At 42.8% G+C, this 15,594-nt stretch overlaps 1 protein-coding gene across 1 annotated transcript in view; it reads right to left on the reverse strand.

Annotated features, from left to right (window-relative positions):
• LOC132830480 (linker for activation of T-cells family member 2-like) overlaps positions 1-15,594 on the reverse strand; it is a 78,516-nt gene that overhangs the window by 14,044 nt on the left and 48,878 nt on the right. Inside the window, exons 3-9 of the mRNA XM_060848234.1 lie at positions 15,030-15,075; positions 13,714-13,757; positions 11,593-11,635; positions 11,351-11,394; positions 4,398-4,436; positions 2,570-2,600; positions 2,254-2,312 (exon numbers count right to left, since the gene is read on the reverse strand). Of these exons, the coding sequence (XP_060704217.1) occupies positions 2,254-2,312; positions 2,570-2,600; positions 4,398-4,436; positions 11,351-11,394; positions 11,593-11,635; positions 13,714-13,757; positions 15,030-15,075 (306 nt within the window). The remainder of the gene's footprint in view (positions 1-2,253; positions 2,313-2,569; positions 2,601-4,397; positions 4,437-11,350; positions 11,395-11,592; positions 11,636-13,713; positions 13,758-15,029; positions 15,076-15,594) is intronic.

Raw genomic sequence — 15,594 nt, forward strand, 5'->3', positions numbered from 1 at the left:
ACGTCGAATTTCCTATTCCTTGGATGCTGACTAACCTGCTGTGCTTTAACCAGCAACACATTTTCAGCTCATATTTGTTTTTGAGGCAAGTGATTTTTCCACTTAAGGGGAGTCCAATACCAAGACTCATATAAATACATAAAGTGATTAAATCCAGTAAGAAATTTAAGGTGAAGGTTAGAATGTGGAAATTTCTGTCACATAGAAGTAGTTGAGCAAAATGGTATTATTTTAAAGAGAGGTTAGACAGCTACATTCAGGAAAACGAACATAGTCATAGTCATAGAGATGTACAGCATGGAACCAGACCCTTCGGTCCAACCCGTCCATGCCAACCAGATATCCCAACCCAATCTAGTCTCATCTGCCAGCACCCAGCCCATACCCCTCCAAACCCTTCCTACTCATATACCCATCCAAATGCCTTTTGACTGTTGCAATTGTACCAGCCTCCACCACATCCTCTGGCAGCTCATTTCAAACACGTACCTCCCTCTGAGTGAAAAAGTTGCCCCTTAGATCTCTTAGATTTCCCCTCTCACCCTAAACCTATACCCTCTAGTTCTGGACTCCCCCATCCCAGGGAAAAGACTTTGACTATGGAGTGAGCTGAATAGGCAGGAGGAAGCTTGTGTGGAGTATAGACCAGTGAGGCCAAATGACCTCTTTCTGTAAGCTCTGTGATATTCCTTCCTTAAAAGTACTGTGTGTCTACCTACAGCACGTGGACTGCAATGGTTCAAGAAGGCAGCTCACTACCACCGTCTCAAGGGCAACTAGGGACAGACAATAAATGCTAGCCAGGCAGCAACACCACAGCCCATGACCCATTGTGCTAATATTTAAGGAAGGCTGTAAGGAAAAGCCAGGGACATCAATGGTGGGTAAGTTGTTGGAAGAGATTCTGAGAGACAGGATGTACATGCATTTGGAATGACAAGGACTGATTTGGGATAATCAGCTGGCTCTGTACATGGGAAATCCTGTCTCACAAATTTTATTTGAGCTTTTTGAAGAGGTGACCAAGATGATAGATGAAGGCAGAGCTGTAGACATACTGCACATGGCCTTCAGCAAGGCCTTCGACAAGGGTCCACATAGTAGGGTTACATCACATGAGATTTAGGGAGAGCAAAATTGGCTTGGCATTAGGAGACAGAGTGATGTGACACAGGTTTGTTTTTTAGACTGTGACCTGTGACCAGTGGTGTGCTGTAAGGATCGATCCTGGGTCCACTGTTGTTTGCCATTTATACAAAACAATTTGGATGAGAATGCAGACATAGTTAGTATAGTGGACAGTGAAGATGGTTATCTAAGAGTACACTGAGATCGTGATCAACTGGGCCAGTGGACTGAGGAATGGTAGATGGAATTGATCTCAGATAAATGCAAGGTTTGCATCTTGATAAGACAAACTAGGGCAGGACCAACACAGTTAATGGTAGGGCCCTTGGTGTTGGGGGGGTGGTGGTGGGGTTGTTAAACAGAGAGACCTAAGGGTGCAGGCACCTGGTTCCTTGAAAGCAGCACTACAGGTAGACAGGGTGGTGAAGAAGGTGTTTGACATGCTTGCTTTCATTAGTCAGAACATTGAGTATAGGCGATGGGTCATCATGTTATTGCTATACAAGACATTTGGAGTACTCCATATCTTTCTGGTCACCCTTCTACAGGAAGGATGTTATTAAAATGGAAACAGTGCAAAAAAGATTTAAAAGGACGTTACCAAGATTGGAAAGTTTGAATTATAAGGAGAGGCTGGATAGGCTGAGGTTATTTTCCCTCGAGCTTAGGAGGCTGAGGGGTGACCTTATAGAGATTTACGAAGTCATGAATGGCATGGATAGGCTGAATAGCCAAGATCTTTTTCCCAGGATAGGAGAGTCTAAAACTAGAGAGCATAGATTAAGGTGACAGGGGAAAGATTTAAAAAAGGATCTGAGGGGCAACGTTTTCACAAGAAGGTGGTGCAAATAAAAACTAAGCTGTCAGAGGAAGTGGTAGAGATAAGCACAATTACAATGTTTAAAATACATTTGGACAGGTACATGGATAGGAACATTTTGGAGGGATTGGGCCAAACACAGGCAAATGGGACTAGTTCAGTTTAGGAAAGTGTGGTCATTATTAACGAGTTGGACTGAAGGACCTGTTTGTGTGCTGTATGACTCTGACCTCAATTACAACGATGCTGTCAAAATAATACACCTAACACAGTTAGATTGGAGTTAATATCGGGCTGGAACTTACCATGAGGAGGTTTCAGATACTCTGCAGGGAAGCAATAATATTCTGCAGCTAAAGGATTTCTGCCAAAGACAATAAAAGGCAGGAATGAGACTCAAAGCATTCCAAAACAAATAAAGTACAACTGTTAACAAGTGGAATTAAATCCAAAACACAGCTTAAACTGAACAAGTGCTGTCTTGGTAACTGGGATTCCAGTGTAAATCAAGCCAGTGCTGATTCTGTACCCAATCCGATTCTCAGTCTCCGTTGCTATGCCTCAGAAGAAATTTAGACTTCAGTTTTTAGGCCATCAGACAGAATGCAAACAGTGACTTACATGTAATTCTGGTCGTCTTCATATTTGTTTGCTGGAAGAGAATAGAACTTGTTAGATTATTGAGATAGTTTGCACAGATGGCATCCTGCCAACCAGCACTCCAGCTCCAAAACTATTCTGGAACCATCTATAGTTCCTATTGAACCAGCAACTCAACAAAACGGCCTAGGGCAAATGTACTGCATGGCAGCAATCTGCCAAGAGATTCAGAAGACGATCACACAAATACATTTGTACCTCATCAGCCACTCACTACACTGACATGGAAATGCATTGCCTGCAGTCCTTCAGTATCACTGGATCAAAATCCACAACTTCCTCCCTGACAGTACTGTGGATATCCCTGACTACCCCAAGGAGTGCAGCAGTTTAGGAAGGCAACTCAGCACACTGGGGAGACTGGACGCCTCCTAGCAGAGTGCTTTAGGGAACATCTCCGGGACACCTGCACCAATCAACCACACCACCCCGTGGCCCAACATTTCAACTCCCCCTCCCACTCTGCCGAGGACATGAAGGTCCTGGGCCTGCTTCACCATCGCTCCCTCACCACAAGATGCCTGAAGGAAGAACGCCTCACCTTCCGCCTCGGAACACTTCAACTCCAGGGCATCAATGTGGACTTCAACAGTTTCCTCATTTCCCCTTCCCCCACCTCACCTTAATTCCAAACTTCCAGCTCAGCACTGTCCCCATGACTTGTCTGGACTTGTCCTACCTGCCTATCTCCTTTTCCAGCTATCCACTTCACCCTCTCCTCCCTGACCTATCACCTTCATCCCCTCCCCCACTCACCTAATGTACTCTATGCTACTTTCTCCCCACCCACACCCTCCTCTAGCTGATCTCTCCACGCTTCAGGCTCTCTGCCTTTATTCCTGATGAAGGGCTTTTGCCCAAAACATCGATTTCGCTGCTCCTTGGATGCTGCCTGAACTGCTGTGCTCTTCCAGCACCACTGATCCAGAAACAAGTCCTCAAAGACAATCAGTAATGACTCACAAGATTTGGCCTAGCTAGCAATCCCCACATCCCATGAAACATGACAAGAAAACGTGATAATATCTTTGGATTAGGAATCCAGTGGTTCAAACTAATTCTTTGGAGACATAGTTTCAAATCTCACCAGGGCAATTGGTCATAATCAAAGCAATGAAATCTAGAATTAGAAGGTCATTTCAATGATGTGACCATGAAACAACCATCAATTGTTGTAAAACCCATCTGGTTCACTAATGTCCTTTAGAGAGGGAAATCCACTGACTATATGTAACTCTAAATCAACAGCAATGCGGTCATCTCTTGCAAGCCACTCAGTTCAGGGACTATTAGGGAAAATTCTCTCTTAATGTAATTCTTCAAAATCAAAGATGGTTGCACGAGGAATCAGTCACACAAGCAGAATGATCTAAACTATGTTGTGCACAGTCAACCTGACAGTAAACTTCCTGGTTGAAATAACTTTATGTAAGTAAGATTTTCTTTCTATGTTTCCTTGTCCTACTCTCAATCTATAATTTAAAGACATACCCTTTACATTACCATTTACTAAAGTGTATTTCTCTATAACTTCTTAGATGCAGCTTTTCTGGTAGTTCCTATGGTGTACTCTGACCAGAAATGGACACAGTTCTCAAGGTTGAATTGCCTTGTGTTCAGCTGGACCTAGCCAGAGCTTTGAACGGTTTAGTGATGAACTCCTCTAAATCTTTTTTGAATTTGGAAACAAAGGTGATACAATCAACATTCAGAGTTAAAGCTATGATTCACAATGGTTACTTTCTCTCACCTGCCCTTGGCTACAACATTCCAGAAATTATTTACTTACTGACAGCTAGGTTGCCGTAGTTGGGTGGGCTGCCTGATGCTGTTAGGAAAGAGAGTGGAGTTTAATATTGGCACAGCAAGGGTTAAAACAGTAAAGATGTGCTACTTGTGTGTATGTGCTCCCAGAAAATGTCACAACTGGCACATGCACAGAGCACACTTTTACTTAGAACTTAGAAAAATACAGCGCAGTACAGGCCCTTCGGCCCTTGATGTTGCGCCGATCCAATCCCACCTAACCTACACTAGCCCACTATCCTCCATATGCCTATCCAATGCCTGTTTAAATGCCCATAAAGACCACATGAAAGACTTTTTGATTCTTTTGTTTATTTAACACTACAGATAAGCAGAGATTAGTTTCAAAGCCAGTGAAAAGTGTTGTATAGATAAGTAAATTCGAGAAGGATGGGCACTCAAATGGCAGGACTTTATATCTTCTGTTACCCCAGCCTCAATATGAGGTAATCCCTTTCCTGAAGGATTGCTGCACTCTAGTTCCCTGGGTAATGATATTCAACCCCCCCCCCCCCAATTATTTGTTGATTTTCCCGGCTTTCACAACCAACTGTCAGTATTAAACATCAGTGGGGGATTTTATTACGTAGAACATCAACATAATACTCACCTCAAGAAAATCACCAATTAGGAGTGACCACTCTGAACATATCTTAAAAGGAGATATATAAAAGATATGAAGTCTCATGAAGGCCCATAGAGCTGTCCAGCACAGAAACAGATTCTTCATTCCAACTCGACCATGCCAACCAGATAGCCTAAATTAATCTAGTCCCATTTGCCAGTATTTGGGCCATATCCCTCTAAACTGTTCATATTCATAGACCCATCCAATGCCTTTAAATGTTGTAATTGTACCAGCCTCTGCTATTTCCTCTCGCAGTTCATTCCATATACACACTACCCACTGTGTAGGAGGATTGCCCCTTAGGTCCCTTTTAAATCATTGTCCTCTCACCTGAATCCCTCTAGTTTTGGACTCCTAAACCCCAGGGAAAAGACCTTGCCTATTTACCCTATCCATACTGCTCATAATTTTATAAACCTTTATAAGGTCCCCCTCAGCCTCCGACACTCCAGGGAAAACAGCCCCAGCCTATTCAGCCTCTCCTGTAGCTCAAATCCTTCAACCCTGGCAACATCTTTGTAAATCTTTTCTGAACCCTTTCAAGTTTCACAACATCTTTACTATAGCAGGGAGACCAGAACTGAATGCAGTATTTCAAAAGTGGCCTAACCAATGTCCTGTACAGTCGCAACACGATCTCTCAACTCCTACACTGACCAATAAAGGAAAGCGTACCAAATGCCTTCTTCACTATCCTGTCTGCCTGAGACTCCATTTTCAATGAACTACGGATCTGCACTTCAAGGTCTCTTTGTGGAGTAACACTTCCCAGGACCTTACCATTAAGTTTATAATGGGACGGCACGTGGCTCAATAGTTATCACTGCTAGCCTCCCAGGACCAGGGACTTGGGTTCGATTCTAACCTTAGGCCTGTCTGTGTGGAGTTTGCACATTCTCCCCATGTCTGTGGGTTTCCTCCGGCTGCTCCAGTTTCCTCTCATAATCCAAAGATGTGCAGGTTAGGTAGATTGGCCATGCTAAATTGCCCATAGTGTTCAGGGATGTGTAGGTGAGGGGCATGAGTCAGGGGTAAAATGTAGAGTAGGCAGGGTAGGCGAATGGGTCTGGGTGGGTTGCTCTTTGGAGGGTTAGTGTGGACTTGTTGGGCCGAAGGGCCTGTTTCCACACTGTAGGGATTCTATGACTCTATTCTATGACTTCTATAAGTCCTGCCCTGATTTGCCTTTCCAAAACACAATACCTCTCATTTATCTAAATTAAACTCCATCTACCACTCCTCAATCCACTGCCCATCTGATCAAGATCCCATTGTACTCTGAGCTAACCTTCTTCGCTGTCCACTACACCTCCAATTTTGGGGTCATCTGCGAACTTATTAACCATACTGCCTTTGTTCAGATCCAAATCATTTCTATAAATAAAGAAAAGCAGTGGAAACAACAGTGATCCTTGTGGCACACCGCTGGTCACAGACCTTTAGTCTGAAAATCAACTTTCCACTACCACCTTCTAGCCAGACTGTATCCAAATAGCTAGTTCTCTCTGTCATCTAACCTTGCTAACTATGCTACAATGAGGAACATTGCCCAACGCTTTACTGAAGTCCACATATCTCACATCCACTGCTCTGCCCTCATCAATCCACTTCATTACTTAGATTCATAGAGTCATAGTGATGCATAGCACGGAGGCAGACTGTCCAACTCGACCATGCGAACCAGGTATCAGAAATTAATATAGTACCATTTGGCTCATATCTCCCTTAAACCTTTCAATTCATATTATCATCCAGATGCCTTTTAAATGTAACTGTACCAGCCTACACCACTTCCTCTGGCAGCTCATTCCATACACACACCATCCTTTATGTGAGAAGGTTGCCCCTTAGGTCTCTTTTAAATCTTTCCCCCACACCTTAAACTTATACCCTCTAGATTTGGACTCCTCAATCCTGGAGAAAACACCTTGTCTATTTATCCTATCCATGCCCCTCATGATTTTATAAACCTCTATAAGGTTTATAAACCTCTATAAACTTCAGCCTCCGATGCTCCAGGAAAAGCAGCTCTGGCCTATTCAACCTCTCCCTATAGCTCCAATCCTCCAACCCTGGCAACATCCTTGTAAATCTTTTCAAGTTTCACAATATCCTTCCGATAGGAAGGAGACCAGAACTGCATGAATATTCCAACAGTAGCCAACCAATATTGCAACATGACCTCCCAACTTCTCCCTCAAAAAACTCAATCAAGTTAGTGAGACACAATTTACCATGAACAAAATCATGTTAACTATCCCGAGTCAGTCCTTGCCTTTCCAAGTACATGTAAATCCTGTTTCTCAGGATTCCCTCCATCTATTAGGGCGGCACGGTGGCACAGTGGTTAGCACTGCTGCCTCACAGCGCCTGTAGACCCGGGTTCGATTCCCGACTCAGGCGACTGACTGTGTGGAGTTTGCACGTTCTCCCCGTGTCTGCGTGGGTTTCCTCCGGGTGCTCCGGTTTCCTCCCACAGTCACAAAGATGTGCGGGTCAGGTGAATTGGCCAAGCTAAATTGCCCATAGTGTTAGGTAAGGGGTAAATGTAGGGGTATGGGTGGGTTGCGCTTCGGCGGGTCGGTGTGGACTTGTTGGGCCGAAGGGCCTGTTTCCACACTGTAAGTCTAATCTAATCTAATCTACGAGCCCACCACTGATTAACACCTTTCTTAAATAAATAGTGGCACTACATCAGCCAACCTCCAGTCTTCTGGCACCTCACCAGTGGCTATCGAGCATACAAATACCTCAGCAAGGAGCCCAGCAATCACATTCCTAGCTTCCCACAGCGTTCTAGGGTATACCTGATCAGGTCCCAAGGATTTATCCACCTTTATGTGTTTCAACATATCTAACACCTCCTCCTCTGTAATATAGACATTCTTCAAGATGTCACTATTTATTTCTCCATATTCTCTATCTTCCATATCCTCCTTCGTAGTGAACACAGGTGTAAAATACTCATTTAGCATCTTCCCCCATTTCCTGCAGTTCCACACACAGGCAGCCTTGCTGATCTTTAAGGAGCCCTATTCACTTCCTAATGTAATTATAGAATTCTATTGGATTCCCCTTAACCCTATTTGTCAAAGCTGTCTCATGACCCCTTTTGGCCCTCCTGATTTTCTTCTTAAGTATCCTCATACTGACTTTATTGTCGTATGGGGATTCACTCAATCCCTGCTCTCTCTATACCTGACGTATGCTTCCTTCTTGTCCTGGACCAAAACCTCAATTTCTCCAGTCATTTAGCATTCTCTACACCCTCCAATCTTGCCATTCACCCAACAGGAACATATTGTCTCTGGACTCTAGTTATCTCATTTTTGAAGGCTTCCCATTTTCCAGCCATCTCTTTACCTGTGAACATCTGCTCCCAATCAACTTTTGAAAGTTCTTGCCTAATACTGTCAAAATTGGCCTTCCTCCAATTTAGAACTTTAACTTTTAGATCTGGTCTATCCTTTTCTATCACTATTTTAAAACTAATGGTCGCTGGCCCCAAAATGCTCCATCACTGACATCTCAGTTATCTGCCCTGCCTTATTTCCCAAGAGTAGGTCAAGCTTTGCACTTTCTCTAGTCGGTACATTCATGTACTGAATCAGAAAATTGTCTTGTACACACTTAACAAATTCCTCACCATCTAAACCCTTAACAATATGGCAGTCCCAGTCTATGTTTGGAAAGTTAAAATTTCCTACAATAAACACTATTATTCTTACAGATAACTGAAATCTCCTTACAAATTTGTTTCTCAATTTCCCACTAACTATTGGGGGTCTACTGTACAATACTAATAAGATGATCATCCCTTTCTTATTCCTCAATTCCACCCAAATAACGTCCTTGGACATATTCCCAGAGATATTCTCCTGAAGTACACCACTCCCCCTCTCTTGCTCCACTTTCTATCCTTCCTATAGCAACTATAACCTGGAATATTTAGCTGCCAATCGTGTCCATCCTTGAGCCATGTCTCCATATCGCTATGATATCTCAGTACCATGTTCCCAACCATGCCCTGAGTTCATCAGTCTTACCTGTTGGGCCTATGGCATTGAAGTAAATGCAGTTTGTGAGTCCTACTTTGTTTCTTTGCTTTGTTTCTGCCTGCGATGTCTGTTTGATTTGCTCCTTTTCCCAACAGCACCAATCTCAGAATGCTCTCTTTTCTCATGGTCTCAGTCTCAGAGTCCCTCCCCCACCTTTTAGTAGTTTAAATCCTTCTGAGCAGCTCTAGCAAATCTCCCACCATTATATTAGGCTCCTTCCAATCTGTTCTTTTTGTACTGTCATTTCTACCTCAGAAGAGATTCCAATACTCTAAAAATGTGAATCCTTCTTTCCTGCACCAGATCCTCAACCATGCATTCATCTGCTCTATCATCCTATTCCTACCCTGACTAGCTCATGGCGCCGGGAATAATCCAAATACAGAGAAACCTCGATTATCTGAATATCAATTATCCAAAAATCGGATTATTCGAAGGAAATCCCAAGGTCCCGATGGAAGCATTCCATCAGACGTGTTTCCAACAGTCATTGCGTCTTTTGTTTACAGTGATTTAACAGGCAACGTCTCCAAATGACTAACCTCCCATCCTCTCTCTCTCCCTATACTTTCCTTGGAGTTCCACAGAGGGGTGTACCTGTACCCTAAACCCCCCTTCCCCAGATAATCTCTCCAATATAGTCCTGCACAGACACAGGGCAAAGATGGAAACTGTCAAAAAGTTGCAGTAAAACGTCGTGTGTGTGGCTGTGGCTGTGTGTGCCATTTGGAGACTTACCCCACAAAGGCAACTGCAGCAGTCTTGTTGTTGGTGTTCAGTCCAGCTGCCCCGGAGACAGGGTGGGTGTGTATGGGGTTGGGCGCGGGGGGGGGGCAGTGTTGGACAGGGTTGGGGGCAGGGGCGGTGTCACACGGGGTTAGGGGCAGTGATGGGGCGGGGTCAGACGGGGTTGCGGGTGGGGGGTGTTACACGGGGGCAGGGGGCAGTGTTAGGTGGGTTGGGGCAGGGGGGTGGTGTTGGACAGGTTGGGGGCAGGGGCAGTGTCAGATGGGTTGGGGCAGGGGTGGGGTCAGACGGGGTTGGGGCAGGGATATTGCATGGGGGCAGAGGGCAATGTCAGAGGGGATTGAGAGGGACAGGTGTTGCATGGGGGCGCAGTTGGCGCAGCGGGTGGTGTCAGACGGGGTTGGGGGTAGGGGGGGGCGGGGCTCACGCACTGTGTGCTGCTAGTCTCCTGAATGGGGAGAAGACTTTAAAAACTCCAAGCCCTAGAGGAAAGGCAGTTAATTGATTAACCAAATAATCGATTATCCAAATGAAATAGTGCCCGTTCATCACTTTCGGATAATTGAGGTTCCCCTGTATTAATACCCTTGAGGACCTACTTTTTAAATTCCTGCCTAACTTCCTATATTGTCTCCTCAGATTGTCTCTCATATTTACATTTTCAATTTTACGGAACAACTCCTGAACCAAGAGAACTTATTTAAGTGACACTTCTCCTCTGATAGTCTAGGATAACCAAAACTACAATTATACCTGAAAGATCAGGACAGGGTTGGAGGATTTGAGCTATAGGGAGAGGTTAAAATAGGCTAGGGCTGTTTTCCCTGGGGCATCAGAGGCTGAGGGGTGAGGTTTATAAAATCATGAGGGGCATGGATAGGATAAATAGACAAGGTCTTTTCCCTGGTGTGGAGGAGTCCAGAACTAGAGGGCATAGGTTTATGGTGAGAGGGGAAAGATAAAAAAAGAGACTTAAGGGGCAACTTTTCCCGCAGAGGGTGGTATGTGTATGGAATGAGCTGCCAGAGGAAGTGGTGGAGGCTGGCACAATTGCAACATTTAAAAGTCATCTGGGTGGGTATATGAATAGGAAGGGTTTGGAGGGATATGGGCCGGGTGCTGGCAAGTGGGACTAGATTGGGTTGGGATATCTGGTCGGCTTGGACAAGTTGGATCGAAGGGTCTGTTTCCATGCTGTACATCTCTATGACTCTACGACATGCAGAGAAAAAGTGGCAAAGGACAGTCTTTCAGAAAGGGAATGAGGGTGAGCAAAGAAAGTCAAAAGGCAAAGAGCAAGAGACTCCAAGGCAACAAGACAAGACAAGAAATGAAATGAAATAGAAACAATGTGAGAAAGGGAGACAAAAGTGAAGACAGAAAATGTGAGAGGACAAGACGCAAGCAGAGTTAGAGACACATTGGAAATTCTTTGGCAGTGAATAATCTTGACGATCTGCTATCACTATTTAACTCAGGGATTCAGAACATCTTCATACAAACCTTGTTGAACTTGTGAAAGTGAATGATTTGAGGTAGCCATATTCCTGAAAGAGGTTAGAAGCATATTATCAAATAGTAATAAATTATATCCTTCATTTACCAAGTCCATAAATGCAGCAACTCACACCAATAATGTACATAAACACATACACTTAATGTTTTTACAACTGGCCAACTCAAGAGGCAGATTGTTTGAGGTTTTTATTTACATTGTCAACTATATTTTGCACCATATTTCTTACCCCATCTCTGGTTCTGGCCTTGCTGTTTGTTCTGGTCGAGATACTTGAAAGAAAAAGACAACATGTTTTCAATTTAAAAAATTCAAAGGCTCAATGGCAAGAATAACATCTTGTGATATTAGCAACTTATAACAGCACTATAATATCTCAGTGTTCTTCATGTTCTAAACTTCAAAATAAAGTTTTGTACTTTTTCTGATCTCAGGATGACCAAAGTGCTTTGTAGACAAGAATAAAGAACATAATTAGAGCAAATGATTAGGCTTCTTGAGCTTGCTCTGTCACTCAGTGCAACCATGGATGATTCCCTGCCTCAGCTTCTCTTTCTTGGCCAATCCTCAATTCCCTAACAATGTCGGTCCTGGCCGTAAATATATTCAGTAATGCAGTTTCCACAACCTTCCAAGTAGAAAACATCAATGTTTTAAATTCTCTGAGTGAAGAGTTCTAAATGATCAGCTCTTTATTTCAAGACTCTGCAACCAGCGAAATCACTTCTTAATATTGGCCCTGTCAAAATCCTTCTGACTCTTATGTTTTCAATGAGATCAACAATCAATTCTTCTGAATTTCAAAGAATTATTCAGCCGAGGACAGCTTTCTCATCCAAGGTACCAAAGTAATGATTCTTAGCTATACTGCCTCCGTTGCAAGTGTGCTTTTTCTTAAATTAGGTACTAAAGGAAAATCTTCTCATGGAAACAGAAGGCACCAATACAGTACGAAATGAATGTGGTACAATTGGCTTCACTGAAGGGAAGGATGCTGCCAATGAAGCAATGAGGAGTCACAGCAATAAGGCATCAAATCAGATAAAGGGACAGTTAAAACAAGTTGGCAGATATCAAAGTAGAAATATCATCAGGTCCTGGGTTACGAAGGGTTACGAAGGCAAGTAAGGGTGGAAGGCTCTGGCCATAATCTTCCAATCCTCTACAGATTTGGAGGGAATGTCAAAGGACTACAGGACTGCAGAAGATATACATTGGTTTAAAATAAATTGGGCAAGACACAATCTTGGCAATTTCAGGTGACGAAGACTACTGCTGTTTGTGACATCTTTCAGGCAATACACCAGAACAAATACAGTGGCACTTAAAAAAATCAGGGGCTAATTAGTATAAAAGGCAAACGGTGTTGGACAAAGTCTGAGTTTTTTGAAATAACCAAGAAAGCTAATGTGTGTAGTGCAATGTTGTGGAAAGAAACTTTCAAAACAAAACTGATAAAGTAAACACATAACAAATTTGTGGACGAAATTTAAAGCAAAGAACCCAAAATTGCTGCAAGGACAGAAATGGGAGACTAGTGAAGAATGGCTGTTTGAAAGAAAGCATTTGATCATGTTCCTCAGAAAACAGAATTATTGCTCTTTTTGATAAAAGTATTACTCACCTGGATTTGGGAAAATTTGTGGACGATACAAAACTCAATTATTGTAAACAATAAGAATGGCAACAGACTTCAGGACATAGACTGGAAGTGTGGCATATTTTGGCAGGAACAGTAAGGACATAAAATTGAATAGAACAATTTTAAAGGGATGCATGAACGGAAAGGCATGAAGGTGTACACACACAAATTGCTGAAGGTAGCAGGACAAGTTGATAAGTCTGTTGTTAAAACAGCCTATGGTTTAATTTGTAGTGGAATAAAGTACAAAAGCAAGGTGACTATGTCAAATGTGTTGTCAAACACAGATGAGTCCTTTGCTCCTCTGACATTTTCAATTTTGGGAGCTGCATTTAGGAAAGATCTTGAAAGAAACTTAATGCAAGGATACCAGGACTAAATGACTAAGTATTTGGAGTCACAGGAGAAGCTGGGATTGTCTGCTTTAAAACTGTGAGGGGATTTGATAGAGATGGCAGGCAAAGCAACCAGAGGTGATGCAAGGAATTTATTCAAAAAGAAACACAATGATCTGTTATGATCCAGAACGCACAGCCTGATGGAATGATGGAAGCAAATTCAACAGCAGTTTTCAACAAGGCCTTTGGAACTAATTGGAAATCACTGCCAAAGAGCCAATACAGAACTGAAGGACCAAATGGCGTCCGTACTGGATGCTTCATAGGACTTGTATTTTTTTCATGTAGTCACATGTTAGCATTTACTTACCAGTATATGACCTAACTACTTCAAATCGTTTCTTGTCTTCATTCCTAAAAAGAAATATTAAACTGTATGAAAAGGAAACATTTCTTTCTATGTCTTGTGGTTGAAATATCATGTTTAACATACAAAAACCCTAACGTACATGAAAATGTATGAGTAAGAATTCCTAATTATAAACCTGGTAACTCCTTCATTCAACAGTCCATGTTGAATATGCAAGTTCTGCAGAACACCCAGAACTGGACCGATTATCAGTCGACAATATCTGAGCTACACAATGTCAGGCATTGACCATCTGCAGAGTGAATTGAACCACGTCCTATTAAAATATCCTTTATTTCAACTGTATACTCCTTCAGTCCTCGATGGGAATAGCCTCCTGTGTCATTAAGGTTTACTCAACAATCTTGCAGACTTTACCCATGTTTGCACAAGTAGCAAGGACCACATTAAGTGTTGAATAAAGGCAACCTGAGGTAACTACAACTACCTAACCTAAATCTGGAGGGGATTGCGAAGGGTTGTGTGAATGTGTCCAAGATTAAAGGGCACCTCCTTGATGTTCCATAATGGATGTATTTCCAGCTCAATAAGCTGTTTTCCTTGTGTTGCAGGCTATTGCTGCCATGTTCTCTCCACCTCTGGTGTCTACTATTTAATCAGGGATTTAATCAACTTAATTGCTTTTGAAAAACAAACAACAACATCAATCTAGTTTAAGTTTTTGATAGATTAAATACTGGTGTTTAACATATCCTGCCACCCCTCCTTGTGCTGCAGCAGTGCATTAAGATTGTTCTCTGACTCTGTTCACAGACGTATCACTACCCTTTTCAATATTTGCATTCTCAGCCCACTCTCTCTTTGTGTGCTTTATACTTACACAGTTTCTCTCACTCTCTCCCTCTCCAAGCCACTTTATATTCATACCCTGAATGATGATGTGTTTTAGGTCATCTGGAAGATCACTTTACGTGGAGTCTAGCACATTGGTGGAGGCTCCCACTTTCTTTCAACACAGTTGTGTTGGAAGGATATGCAAACTGATACTCAATCTGTTTTGCCACATTATGAATGAAGCTTCCTTGGCCATCATATTCCGGAATCAGAGAGGACCCTACACACTATCTCACAAGAACACAGTCCTACAGTTATTGATCAATATTCTGTCAATTTTGATGAGAGTGCCCCATTCACTGAACAAACTAGTGATTGTGTAATTTACTTATAGAGCATGTCAATTCAATCTAGCAGGTTCTTGATCTTCACATAATGCCCAATCTATTAACAAACACTGCAGTTATCGGACTTGTACTTACATGTGAACACTCTGACCTGCTTTCCTGTTCTCCTCTCTGATTATAGCTGTGGATGTAAAAAGAACAGTCATTAGTTCACCAAGCCATTCCTAAGTTAAAAGAAATAGAGTCATAGAGATGCACAGCACAGAAATCGAACCTTCGGTCCAATTTGTCCATGCCAATCAAATATCCCTCCCCTAATCTAATCCCATTTGCCAGCACTTGATCCATATCCCTCTAAACCCCTCCTATTCATATACCCAATCCACATGCCTTTTAAGTGTTGTAATTGTAACAGTCTCCACCACTTCCTCTGGCAGCTCATTCCACACATGCATCACCCTCTGTGTGAAAAAGTTGTCCCTTAGGTCCCCTCTCACCAGAAACCTATGCCCTCTAATTCTGGACCTCCCCATTCCTAGGAAAATACATTGTCTATTTATCCTATCCATGCCCTTCATGATTTTAGAAACGTCTATAAAGGTCACCCTTAGACTCTTGACACTCCAGGGGAAACAGCCCCAGCCTGTTCAGTCTCTCCCTGTAGCTCAGATCCTCCAACCCTGGTAACATCCTTGTAAAT

Source organism: Hemiscyllium ocellatum, chromosome 31 (assembly GCF_020745735.1).
Source record: "Hemiscyllium ocellatum isolate sHemOce1 chromosome 31, sHemOce1.pat.X.cur, whole genome shotgun sequence".
In the NCBI taxonomy this organism is placed as follows: Eukaryota; Metazoa; Chordata; class Chondrichthyes; order Orectolobiformes; family Hemiscylliidae; genus Hemiscyllium; species Hemiscyllium ocellatum.